The following is a 13,894-nucleotide window of genomic DNA, read 5'->3' as shown; positions in this document are numbered from 1 at the left end:
GTCAAGTGTTTATTCTTCTGCAAAGGTCATGTCAGCTGGCATCATCCCCATCCATCAGACACAAGGAACTCGTTCCATGGGCCTTCTCCCCTATATCCCCTGACACTGAACTACAGATGCTGGAATCTTGAGAATCTAGTAATTAATAGGTGATAAATATTCAGACACAAATGTACTTACAAGATGGCAGAAAATGCTGGAGAAACTCAGCTGTGAGCATTGTTGGATGAAGGAACAGGTGTTTCGGTCGAGTTCTTCACCTGGTGGGGTGGGTGGGGGGGAGGGGAAGAATGCAGGGCGGAGCTGGGCTGGGATGGGAAGGGTCGGAAAGGAGGGAGAAAGCTGGATGAAATGGAGGTCAATGATACCGCTGGGGTGCCGGGGGGAATCTCCATGGAGGAGGCCCACAGAAAGGTCGGATGGGCCTGAAGCTGAGCACGGGAGAGGAGTGGCGAACCCGGAGGTGTTGGCGAAGTCCCAGCTGACCCAGGCCAAAGTCATCCTGGGGGTCCTTGGATGGAGTCGAGGGGGAGGTCGTAGCAGTTGCTGCAAGGGAAAGTGCCAGTACCGGATAGACACACGTGTTGGTCCTGGCTGCAAGAGGTGGATCCTTCATTGTACCTTGAGCGTTGCCGGGCGGTGGGGGGGGGCGGGGGAGGGGGGAGAAACTGCAGGTAGCTGGGCCTGGGGTTAGACTGGGGGCCTCCCCCCACTCCCCGCTGCCCCGTGGATGCCCACGGCCTCCGGAGGGGAGGCAGTGGTTCCTGTCGAAGGGGGCCCCCTCTGTCTCCGGCGGGCACCAGTCCCGGCGGCCCTTCCCGGATCCGGGAGACGAAGAACGCTCCGGGCGGCTCGCGGCGGCAAAGTCGTTGACGTCGGACTCCATGGGCTCCTGGGATACACGCTGGGTTGGCGGTGGGGAGAGGGGGCGCTGACGCACGTGGCCCGCCACCGGGGGGCGTGGCGGTGAGCAGCGCGGGCCGCGGGCTGCAGGCTCCCATGCATCGCTGCTGCATTGCTGCCGGTCACCGCACGCACGGTGGCTGCATGCGGGCCCAGGCTGCAGCCAGGAACACACCTCCTCTGGCTCACTGCCATCTGGAACACACAAGGGGAGACCATCAGTTCATAGGTGATGGGAGCAGAATTAGACCATTCGGCCCATCAAGTCTACTCCGCCATTCAATCATGGCTGATCTATCTCTCCCTCCTAAACCCCATTCTCCTGCCTTCTCCCCAATGAATTGGCCTCAACTACCTTCTGTGGCAGCGAGTTCCACAGATTCACCACTCTCTGTATGAAAAATGTTTTTCTCATCTTTTTCTCAATCACGGCTGGTCTATCCCTCCCTCCTAACCCCATGCTCCTGCCTTTGCACTGCGCACATGGCTCCCGTATTAGGCAGACACATTCCCTGGCCTTCCAATGTTGGGGGAGTCCAGAACCAGGGGTCATAGTTTAAGAATAAGGAGTAAGCCATTTAGAATGGAAACACTTCTTCTCACAGAGAGTGGTGAGTCTGTGGAATTCTCTGCCTCAGAGGGCGATGGAGGCAGGTTCTCTGGATGCTTTCAAGAGAGAGCTAGATAGGGCTCTTAAAGATCGTGGAGTCAGGGGATATGGGGAGAAGGCAGGAACGGGGTACTGATTGGGGATGATCAGCCATGATCACATTGAATGGCGGTGCTGGCTCGAAGGGCCGAATGGCCTACTCCTGCACCTGTTGTCTATTGTCTCCACCGCCGTCTGTGTGGCAAAGAATCCCACAGATTCACCACCCTCTGACTAAAGAAATTCCTCCTCATCTTCCCAAAGGAACGTTGAATAGATGCCATCGACTACAGGGTTGGGTAAAATCGAATCATTTTGTCTGGAGAAGCTGCGATTAAGGGGAGACTTGAAAGAAGCATGTTGAACTATGAGAAGTGTAGATAGGGTAGACAGTCAGAACCTTTTTCCCAGGTCAAAGGAAGTCAAAGGCAACATGGTGGCACAGCGGGTGAGCTACCGCCTGAAGGGCCTGTCACACTTGGTGATTTTTCGGCGACTGCCGGCATCATTGACTGACGTAATCAGGTCACCGAAAAAGTCGCGGCGTGATGGCCGTATGGGCGTGCGGTGTTTTTTCAAGTGTCGCGACATTTTTTTTGTCGCTGCTGGATTTTGAAATGTTCAAAATCTTTTGGCGACCCTGATATGACGCCAGCAGTCGCTGGAAAAAATCGCCAAGTGGGACAACAGACCCTTTACAGCACTAGAGACACGGGTTCCATCCACTAAATGGCTGCCTCGACTGTAATCATGTGTTGTCTTTCCACCGACTGGGTAACATTCTTGCCGTAGAGGGAGTACAGAGACGGTTCACCAGACTGATTCCTGGGATGTCAGGACTGTCTTATGAAGAAAGACTGGATAGACTTGGTTTATACTCTCTAGAATTTAGGAGATTGAGGGGGGATCTTATAGAAACTTACAACATTCTTAAGGGGTTGGACAGGCTAGATGCAGGAAGATTGTTCCCGATGTTGGGGAAGTCCAGAACAAGGGGTCACAGTTTAAGGATAAGGGGGAAATCTTTTAGGATCGAGATGAGAAAAACATTTTTCACACAGAGAGTGGTGAATCTGTGGAATTCTCTGCCACAGAGGGTAGTTGAGGCCACAGTTCATTGGCTATATTTAACAGGGAGTTAGATGTGGCCCTTGTGGCTAGAGGGATCAGAGGGTATGGAGAGAAGGCAGGTACAGGATACTGGGTTGGATGATCAGCCATGATCATATTGAATGGCTCGAAGGGCCGAATGGCCTACTCCTGCACCTATTTTCTATGTTTCTATAACACACAATAGTTTTCACTGTACCTCAGTGAATGTGGCAATAAACTAAACTGTACTACACTACACACACTAGGGACAAATTTACCAAAGCCAATTAACCTACAAACCTGCACGTCTTTGGAATGTGGGAGGAAACCGGAGCACGCGGAGAAAACCCATATGTTGACGGGGAAGAAGGTACAAACTCCGTACAGACAGCGCCCGTGGTCAGGATGGAACCCGGGTCTCTGGAGCTGTGAGGCAGCAACTCTACCGCTGCGCCACCGTGCCTTCATGGTAAGTAAGTCTAGGTAGAAACAAGGAACTGCAGATGCTGGTTTACCAAGGAAAGACACAGAGTGCCGGAATAACTCAGCGGGTCAGGCAGCATCTGTGGAGAACGTGGATAGGTGACGTTTCACAGAGTGCTGGAGTAACTCAGCGGGTACAGAAGCATCTGTGGAGAACATGGATAGGTGACGTTTCACAGAGTGCTGGAGTAACTCAGCGGGTCAGGCAGCATCTGTGGAGAACATGGATAGGTGACGTTTCACAGAGTGCTGGAATAATTCAGCGGGTCAGGCAGCATCTGTGGAGAACATGGATAGGTGACGTTTCACAGAGTGCTGGAGTAACTCAGCGGGTCAGGCAGCATCTGTGGAGAACTTGGATAGGTGACGTTTCACAGAGTGCTGGAGTAACTCAGCGGGTCAGGCAGCATCTGTGGAGAACGTGGATAGGTGACGTTTCACAGAGTGCTGGAGTATCTCAGCGGGTGCAGCAGCATCTATGGAGCTAAGGAAATAGGCAACGTTTCGGGTCGAAACCCTTCCGGGTTTCGGCCCGAAACGTTGCCTATTTCCAGAAGGTTTGGCCCGAAACGTTGCCTATTTCCTTCGCTCCATAGATGCTGCTGCACCATAACTCAGCGGGTCAGGCAGCATCTGTGGAGAACATGGATAGGTAACGTTTCACAGAGTGCTGGAGTAACTCAGCGGGGTCAGGCAGCATCTGTGGAGAACATGGATAGGTGACGTTTCACAGAGTGCTGGAGTAACTCAGCGGGTTCAGGCAACATCTGTGGAGAACATGGATAGGTGACGTTTCAGATCTGAAGAAGGGACCCAACACGAAACGTCACCCATCCATGTTCTCAGCTGATTTACTTCAGCATTTGTTTAAGAAAGAACTGCAGATGCTGGAATAATCGAAGCGGGACAAAAATGCTGGAGAAACTCAGCGGGTGAGGCAGCATCTATGGAGCGAAGGAATAGGCGACGTTTCGGGTCGAGACCCTTCTTCAGAATGATCTTCAGCATTTTGTTTCTTTCTGAAGTCAGTATAATGTGTTTTTTTACCAAAAGCGCAAGTTGTGGAGTGAAACTTTAACCCTGTTTCTGGGAATTTAAGCAGGGCAGATTCTGCAAGTGTTCTTTCTGGGAAAAGTGTGTGTCAGTGACCTTGCCTATTCTCAAGAGCGGCCTCGATTGGTGATTCCATTCCTTTAATTTATTTCCCTTTTTATCTGCAACTCGAACAGGATGATTATGAAATATGCAGCGTGTTGTGATAAATGCGATAAATCAGATAAGTTTCGGTGTAAGTTTATTATTAGGGCTAGAGTGTAAAAAAGTGTTTTGCATGCGATCCAAACAGATCAGATAACACTGTACACAAACTCAAGCACAATAGGTGGAGCAAAGGGGAATATACAGAGTGCAGAATATAGTCCTCAGCGTTGAAACCCATCAGTTCCACAAAAAGAGTTCTCAGCAACGTAACCATGTGGACAGCAAACAGAGGCGCAGCGGTAGAGTTCAAGTTCAAGTTCAAGTGAGTTTATTGTCATGTGTCCCTGTATAGGACAATGAAATTCTTGCATTGCTTCAGCACAACAGGACATAGTAGGCATTTACTACAGAACAGATCAGTGTGTCCATATACCATAATATAAATATATACACATGTGAATAAATAAACTGGTAAAGTGCAAATAAACACATAATGGGTTATTAATAATTGGAGTTTGTCCGTGCCTGGTTTAATAGCCTGATGGCTGTGGGGAAGTAGCTATTCCTGAACCTGGACGTTGCAGTCTTCAGGCTCCTGTACCTTCTGCCTGAAGGTAGCAGGGAGATGAGTGTGTGGCCAGGATGGTGTGTGTCTTTGATGATACTGCCAGCCTTTTTGAGGCAGCGACTGCGATAAATCCCCTCGATGGAAGGAAGGTCAGAGCCGATGATGGACTGGGCAGTGTTTACTACTTTTTGTAGTCTTTTCCTCTCCAGGGCGCTCAAATTGCCGAACCAAGCCACGATGCAACCGGTCAGCATGCTCTCTACTGTGCACCTGTAGAAGTTAGAGAGAGTTGCTGCCTCACAGCGCAGGAACTGTCCCGGGTTCCATCCCAACTACGGGCGCTGTCTGTACGGAGTTTGCACGTTCTCCCCGTGACCCGCATGGGTTTTTTCCGGGCGGTTTCCTCCCAAAAAACGGACAGGTTTGTAGGTTAATTGGCTTTGGTTAAAATTGTAAAATGTCCCTGGTGAGTGGGATAGTACTAGAGTGCGGGTGATTACTAGTCACTTGATGGGCTGAAGGGCCTGTTTCCACTCTATGTCTCAAAGCCATACATATCTACAATCAGTTCAAACTCATGTACGATAGGTAGAGCACCCGCCCGCTGAGTTTCTCCAGCAATTTTGTCTACCCTAGACGTTATGAAGTGGTGTTGTGAGAATTATTATCTCATAGCTTCCATTCCACCACACAAACCAACCTCCCTTCCATTGACTCCATCTACACCTCACGCTGCCTCGGCAAGGCCAGCAGCATCATCAAGGACCAGTCTCACCCCCGGCCACTCCCTCTTCTCCCCTTTCCCATCGGGCAAGAGGTACAGAAGTGTGAAAACGCACACACCTCCAGATTCAGGGACAGTTTCTTCCCAGCTGTTATCAGGCAACTGAACCACAGACGGCTGTGGAGGCCAAGTCAGTGGATATTTTTAAGGCAGGGATAGATAGATTCTTGATTATAGACAATAGACAATACTTCAATTGTCAGAGGTTATGGGGAAAAGGCAGGAATTTGGGGTTAGGAGGGAGAGATAGATCAGCCATGATTGAATGGCGGAGTAGGCTTGATGGGCCGAATGGCCTACTTCTGCTCCTATCACCTTGGCTTGGTGTAAATGGGAATTGTCCCTAATGTGTGTTGGATAGTGTCAATGTGCGGGGATCGCTGGTCGGCATGGACTCGATTGGCCGAAGGGCCTGTTTCCGTGCTGTATCTCTAAACCAAACTAAACCAAACTCCTCCCCACGCATCTCCTTTAAACTTTGCCCCTCTCACCTTTAAGCCACGTCCTCGACTCTTTGACATCACCACCCTGGAGAAAAAAGATTCTGACTGCCTTTGCCTTTCATCATTTTATACGCTGCTACCAGGTGTCCCCTCAACCTCTGGCGTTCCAGAGAAAACAATCCAAGCCGATGAGATGTGTCTCATCATCCAACGTTCCACAGATCCAACCGCTTTAGAAAGAAAGAATGAATGGGGAGGCCATTTAAGACTGAGGTGGGAAAAAAATTTCACCCAGAGAGTTGTGAATTTGTGGAATTCCCTGCCACAGAGGGCAGTGGAGGCCAAGTCACTGGATGGATTTAAGAGAGAGTTAGATAGAGCTCTAGGGGCTAGTGGAGTCGAGGGATACGGGGAGAAGGCAGGCACGGGTTATTGATTGGGGACGATCAGCCATGATCGCAATGAATGGCGGTGCTGGCTCAACAAAACCAATATTTGATCCAAAGTGGCCTCCTCCTGCACCGATTGACTATGTTTCTATGATTCTATGTTTCTATGAATGAATAAGTTTATTGGCCAAGTATTCACATACAAGGAATTTGCCGTGGTGCTCCGCTCACCAGTGACAACATGACATACAGTGACAACGACATACAAGAAGGGAGAGAGAGAGAACAAGGAACTTCAGAACAAGGAAATTCAATTAAGCTGATGTCAGTAAACACATATGCGCTGGAATCTACTATTATATAAGTGTTGATAGCACGTAGAACATGGTATGAAGATCGGGCGGGGTCAACAAAGAATTACGTGAGACACAAGAAACTGCAGATGCTGGAATCTTGAGCAAAACACAAAGTGCTGGAGTAACTCAGCGGGTCAGGCAGCCTCCAGAACCAGGGGTCACAGTTTATAGGCAATAGACAATAGGTGCAGTGTAGGCCATTCGGCCCTTCGAGCCAGACTCCCCTAACATCGGGAACTTGATCAGAAATTTCATCAATAGACAAAGTGAGTTCATCAGTACTTAAGATTATTAAGGGTTCGGACACGCTAGAGGCAGGAAACATGTTCCCCATGTTGGGGGAGTCCAGAACCAGGGGCCACACACAGTTTAAGAATAAGGGGTAAGCCATTTAGAACAGAGACGAGGAAACACTTTTTCACACAGAAAGTTGTGAGTCTGTGGAATTATCTGCCTCAGAGGGCGGTGGAGGCCGGTTCTATGGATGCTTTCAAGAGAGAGCTAGATAGGGCTCTTAAAGATAGTGGAGTCAGGGGATATGGGGAGAAGGCAGGAACGGGGTACTGATTGGGGATGATCAGCCATGATCACATTGAATGGCGGTGCTGGCTCGAAGGGCCGAATGGGCTACTCCTGCACCTATTGTCTATGTTTCTAGTTGCAGCACAAACAAGCAAGCGGAAGACAGGTGTTGCATTATTGGGACACAAGTAATAATCGAAGATAGACACAGAGTGCTGGAGTAACTCAGCGGGTCAGGCAGCATCTGTGGAGAACATGGATAGGTGACGTTTCACAGAGTGCTGGAGTAACTCAGTGGGTCAGGCAGCATCTATGGAGCTAAGGAAATAGGCAACGTTTCGGGCCGAAACCCGCAAGGGTTTCGGCCCGAAACGTTGCCTATTTCCAGAAGGATTTCGGCCCGAAAAGTTGCCTATTTCCTTAGCTCCATAGATGCTGCTGCCTAGGTGGCGTTTCACAGACCATAACTCAGCGGGTCAGGCAGCATCTGTGGAGAACATGGATAGGTGACGTTTTGGGTCGAGACCCTTCTTCAGACTGAGCAGTCAGAAATGCCTGGCTCGCTGAGTTACTCCGGCATTTTGTGTCTTTGATTTAAACCAGCACCTGCAGTTCCTTCCTAAACAGGAGGAGTAACAATGTTTTATTTCGGGGCCTCGGAAGATCAGCTATGTTGTTAAGCTGGACAGAATCCTAGAAACATAGACAATAGGTGCAGGAGGAGGCCATTCGGCCCTTGCGACCCTACCTTGCATTGGAGAAGATAGTAGACGGTCCTACCTTGCAATTGAGATAACAAGTCCTCTACAATAGACAATAGGTGCAGGAGGAGGCCATTCGGCCCTTCGAGCCATTCAATGTGATCATGGCTGATCATCCCCAATCAGTGCCCCGTTCCTGCCTTCTCCCCCCCGTATCCCCTGGCTTGCACTGGAGAGGGGGAACATGTCCCCTCCCATGGTTGGTGGTAATTTAGAGCAGATAGCTTGTACCCTGCACTGGGAGCTCACATTGTCGCCCAGCTTGTGTTGTTGGTGCGTGGACATGTCTCCTACCTTGGACGTGAGGAGCGAGGATTGGGCTGGCGCCTTGCATAGCTGTCCCTGGTCAGCGCCGCTCGCTGTCTGCAGTCTCTCTGTAGGTGTGTGTAGGTGTGTGTGTGTGGTGCAGGTATGCATGCGCCTTGAACCAGGAACAAGGAAGACACTCGGGTTAAAACCCGGGGAATGCCGCAACTCGCCCTATGCAAATACACAGCGCTGGAAATCCCCTGCAGTCCTGCTTGCCTCCCTCTCTACGTGTCTCTCTCCTTCCTCTCTCTCTCTCCCTCTCTCTCTCTCCCTCTCTCTCTCTCTCTCTCTCTCTCTCTCTCTCTCTCTCTCTCTCTCTCCCTCTCTCTCCCCTCTCCCTCCTCCCGCCTCTCCTCCCCCCTCTCTCTCCTCTCTCATTCTTCTCTCCCCCCGTCCCTCTCTCTCTCCCCCCTCCTCCCCCTCTCCCTCCCCCTCCCTCCCCCTGTCTCCCTCCGCACTCTCCCTCCCTCTCTCTCTTTCCCTCTCTCTCTCCCTCTCCCTCTCTCCCTCTCTCTCTCTCCCCCTCCCTCTCTCCCTCCCTCTCTCTCTCTCTCTCTGTCTCTCTCTCTCTCTCTCTCTCTCTCTCTCTCTCTCTCTCTCTCTCTTTCCCTCTCTCTCTCTCCCACTCTCTCTCTCTCTCTCTCTCCCTCTCTCTCTCTCTCTCTCTCTCTCTCTCTCTCTCTCTCTCTCTCTCTCCCACTCTCTCTCTTAAGTTGTGAACCGTGGGGAGATCGACACATAGAAACATAGAAACATAGACAATAGGTGCAGGAGGAGGCCATTCGGCCCTTCGAGCCTGCACCGCCATTCATTGTGATCATTGCTGATCGTCCCCAATCAATAACCCGTGCCTGCCTTCTCACCATATCCCTTGACTCCACTAGCCCCTAGAGCTCTATCTAACTCTCACTTAAATCCATCCAGTGACTTGGCCTCCACTGCCCTCTGTGGCAGGGAATTCCACAAATTTACAACTCTCTGGGTGAAAACGTTTTTTTCTCACCTCAGTCTTAAATGACCTCCCCTTTATTCTATGACTGTGTGACCCCTGGTTCTGGACTCGCCCAACATTGGGAACATTTTTCCTGCATCTAGCTTGTCCACGGGAGTAACGGAGCGGGTCAGGCAGCATTTCCCCGAGGTGTTGCCTGACCCACTGAGATACTCCAGCACTTTGTGTCTACAGTGTTATACAGCGTGGAAACAGGCCATTCGGCCCGACTTGCCCATACTGGCCAACATGTCCCATCTACACTAGTCCCACCTGCCTGCGTTTGGCCCATATCCCTCTAAACCTGTCCTATCCATGTACCTGTCTAAATGTTTCTTAAACAGTGGGGTAGTCCCTGCCTCAACTACCTCCTCTGGCAGCTCGTTCCATACACCCACAACTCTCCCTATAGAAAGCAAAAATGCATTAAGAGACTAATTCATATTGTACATGGCACTACAATTACTCTGGGCAGCACAGCGGTAGAGTTGCTGCCTCACAGCGCCAGAGACCCGAACATCCATCCCGACTACGGGCGCTGTCTGTACGCAGTTTCTACCTTCTCGCCTTGAACGCGTATTTTTCTCCGGGTGCTCCGGTTTCCTCCCACGCTCCAAAGACATACAGGTTTGTAGGTTGACAAAAATGCTGGAGAAACTCAGCCGGTGAGGCAGCATCTATAGAGTGAAGGAATGGGTGAGGTTTCGGGTCGAGACCCGCTGAGTTACTCCAGCAATCTGTGAAACGTCACCTATCCATGTTCTCCACAGATGCTGCCTGACCCGCTGAGTTACTCCAGCACTCTGTGAAACGTCACCTATCCATGTTCTCCACAGATGCTGCCTGACCCGCTGAGTTACTCCAGCACTCTGTGAAACGTCACCTATCCATGTTCTCCACAGATGCTGCCTGACCCGCTGAGTTACTCCAGCACTCTGTGAAACGTCACCTATCCATGTTCTCCACAGATGCTGCCTGACCTGCTGAGTTATGGTGCAGCAGCATCTATGGAGCTAAGGAAATAGGCAACTTTTCGGGCCGAAATCCTTCTGGAAATAGGCAACGTTGCCTATTTCCTTAGCTCCATAGATGCTGCCTGACCCGCTGAGTTACTCCAGCACTCTGTGAAACGTCACCTATCCATGTTCTCCACAGATGCTGCCTGACCCGCTGAGTTACTCCAGCACTCTGTGAAACGTCACCTATCCATGTTCTCCACAGATGCTGCCTGACCCGCTTAGTTACTCCAGCATTCTGTGCCTTTTTATGGTTGGGATAAAATCTTAGTGTAGTTTAGAGATACAGCATGGAAACAGTTCAGTTTAGTTTATTGTCAAGTGTATCGAGGTACAGTGAACGGCTTTTGTTGCATGCTATCCAGTCAGCGGAAAGACAACACATGATTACAATGGAATCATTTACAGATATATGATAAGGGAATAACGTTTAATGCAAGGTAAAGCCAGCAACGTCCGATCAAGGATAGTCCGAGGGTCACCAATGAGGTAGATAGTAGTTCAGGACCGCTCTCTGGTTGTGGTTGGATGATTCAGTTGCCTGATAACAGCTGGGAAGAAACTGTCCCCGAATCTGGAGGTGTGCGTTTTCACACTTCTGTACCTCTTGCCCGATGGGAGAGGGGAGAAGAGGGGGTGGCCAGGGTGCGACTGGTCCAGGCCCTTCAGCCCATCGAGTAGAGTATGGAATGTTAGTGTTGAGAGATTGTGGTGAGTCTGGGCCTGGGGTGAGTTCCACATCTAGTCCTGCTCGTTATACAACATGGGGAGGGCGTGGAGCCTATTGTTCGGGCAGGAGAATTTTAGTTATGAGGACAGGGCAGGTTATTTCCTCTACAACAGAGACTGATCAGTCTGAGCAAAATCACCTGGTTAGTTGCAAACCAATATATTTACAACAGACAATAGACAATAGGCGCAGGAGTAGGCCATTCGGCCCTTCGAGCCAGCATCGCCATTCAATGTGATCATGGCTGATCATCGCCAATCAGTACCCCGTTCCTGCCTTCTCCCCCTATCCCCTGACTCCGCTATCTTTAAGAGCCCTATCTAGCTCTCTCTTGAAAGTATCCAGAGAACCGGCCTCCACCGTCCTCTGAGGCAGAGAATTCCACAGACTCACCACTCTCTGTGAGAAAAAGTGTTTCCTTGTCTCCGTTCTAAATGGCTTACCCCTTATTCTTAAACTGTGTGGCCCCTGGTTCTGGACTCCCCCAACATCGGGAACATGTTTCCTGCCTCTAGCGTGTCCAAACCTTTAACAATCTTATATGTTTCAATAAGATCCCCTCTCACACTTCTAAAAAGATGTTTACTCAGAGGGTGAGGCAGCATCTCTGTAGAGAGGGTCTCAACCCGAAACGTCACCCATTCCTTCTCTCCATAGATGCTGGCTCGCCCGCTGAATTAGTCCAGCATTTTGTGTCAACCCAGTGCAAAAATAAGTTAATCAGTAAGTAAGTAAGTTTATTGGCCAAGTATTCACATACAAGGAATTTGCCTTGGTGCTCCGCCCACAAGTAACAACATGACATACAGTGACAGTTACGAATGACTCAGAAAACACTAAACATTAATAATAATGAAACATTAATGATAAAACACCATTGATCAAGCATGTGAACCAACAAAATACCAGATCAAAGGGAGGCTACAGATTTTTGGCTGTTGAGTAGAGCAACTACTCGTGGATAAAAACAGTTTTTATGTCTGGCTGTGGCAGCTTTGACAGTCCGGAGTCGCCTTCCAGAGGGAAGTGATTCAAAGAGTTTGTGGCCAGGGTGAGAGGGGTCAGAGATGATCTTGCCCGCTCGCTTCCTGGCCCTTGCAGTGTACAGTTCGTCAATGGAGGGAAAGTTGCAGCCAATAACCTTCTCAGCTGATCGGACGATTGGCTGCAGCCTCCGGGTGTCGTGCTTGGTGGCTGAGCCAAACCAGACCACGATGGAGAAGGTGAGGACAGACTCTGCGATAATATTGTGGTAAAGACTCAACAAGCAGCTACTTGGATCACTGGAGCGTTTGTCCCAGGTGAGCGATGAGAGAGGGAGAGAGAGACACACACCTGTGCTGTGCTTGTCCTTGCAGGTAATGATGTTGTGTTTCTATCCCAGGCTGAGCAGTGCCCTCAGGAGCTGCTAATGCTCACCAGACTGAGAGGCACAAACCAAACTCACTGTCCCCAAAGAACCCCCTGCACCCCATTAATATCCACAATTAATTAGCTTATTGAAGTAGAGTCAAGAAATTGTGCAGCAGTTTCTTCCCAGCTGTTATCAGGCACCTGAACCATCCTATCATCAGCTAGAGAGCGGTCCTCCACTACTCTTGCAATGCTTGCTATTGAGGGAGTGCAGCGTAGGTTCACAATCTAAATAGGCAGATTACCATCTAAATGGCGTCAAGTCAGATTATTGTCTAAATGCCGTCAAGTTGGGAAAAGGGGAAGTACAACGGGTCCTTGTACATCAGTCGATGAAAGTAAGCATGCAGGTACAGCAGGCAGTGAAGAAAGCAAATGGCATGTTGGCCTTCATAACAAGAGGAATCGAATATAGGAGCAGAAAGGTCCTTCTGCAGTTGTACAGAGCCCTAGTGAGACCACACCTGGAGTATTGTGTGCAGTTTTGGTCTGGGAAGGGATCTCATTGAAACATATAAGATTGTTAAGGGTTTGGACACGCTAGAGGCAGGAAACATGTTCCCGATGTTGGGGGAGTCCAGAACCAGGGGCCACACAGTTTAAGAATAAGGGGTAAGCCATTTAGAACAGAGACGAGGAAACACTTTTTCTCACAGAGAGTTGTGAGTCTGTGGAATTCTCTGCCTCAGAGGGCGGTGGAGGCTGGTTCTCTGGATGCTTTAAAGAGAGAGCTAGATAGGCCTCTTAAAGATAGCGGAGTCAGGGGATATGGGGAGAAGGCAGGAACGGGGTACTGATTGGGGATGATCAGCCATGATCACATTGATTGGCGGTGCTGGCACGAAGGGCCGAATGGCCTACTCCTGCACCTGTTGTCTATTGTCTACTATCTACCTCATTGGATCCCTTGGATATTCTTTGATCGGACTTTACTGGCCTTGTCTTGCACTAAACGTTATTCCCTCGATCAGTTCAGTTTAGTTTATTGTCACGTGTACCGAGGTACAGCGAAAAGCTTTTGTTGCGTGCTAACCAGTCAGCGGAAAGACAACACATGATTACAATCCAGCCATTTACAAGCAAGCCACAAGAGAATAACGGTTTAGTGCAAGGTAAAGCCAGCAAAGTCCGATCAAGGATAGTCCGAGGGTCACCAATGAGGTAGATAGTAGTTCAGCACTGCTCTCTGGTTGTGGTTGGATGATTCAGTTGCCTGATAACAGCTGGGAAAAAAACTGTCCCTGAATCTGGAGGTGTGCGTATACATCTACACTTCACGCTGCCT

General features: G+C 49.8%; 1 protein-coding gene across 1 annotated transcript; it reads right to left on the bottom strand.

Annotated features, from left to right (window-relative positions):
- Window positions 1–358: 358 nt before the first annotated feature.
- On the bottom strand, window positions 359–8,615 carry LOC129694966 (putative RNA-binding protein 15B). The gene is made up of 2 exons (XM_055631706.1): window positions 8,445–8,615; window positions 359–1,098 (listed from the first exon to the last, which is right to left on the bottom strand). Exons 1-2 carry the CDS (start codon window positions 8,482–8,484, stop codon window positions 359–361), a joined length of 780 nt encoding a protein of 259 aa, XP_055487681.1. The 5' UTR covers window positions 8,485–8,615.
- Between the last annotated feature and the right edge of the window lie 5,279 nt (window positions 8,616–13,894).

Source organism: Leucoraja erinacea, unplaced genomic scaffold (assembly GCF_028641065.1).
Source record: "Leucoraja erinacea ecotype New England unplaced genomic scaffold, Leri_hhj_1 Leri_87S, whole genome shotgun sequence".
Classification (NCBI taxonomy): Eukaryota; Metazoa; Chordata; class Chondrichthyes; order Rajiformes; family Rajidae; genus Leucoraja; species Leucoraja erinaceus.
The sequence above is the reverse complement of the archived record's forward strand: the minus strand, read 5'-3'. Positions and strand labels throughout refer to the sequence as shown.

What these genes read in the sequence shown, in the direction of transcription:
- LOC129694966 (XM_055631706.1), bottom strand. Translation starts at nt 8,484, where the DNA reads ATGCAAGGCGCCAGCCCAATCCTCGCTCCTCACGTCCAAG. An exon ending in CCTCGCTCCTCACGTCCAAG is followed by an intron (nt 1,099 to 8,444) that starts GTAGGAGACATG and finishes TGTGTGTTCCAG; the next exon opens with ATGGCAGTGAGCCAGAGGAG.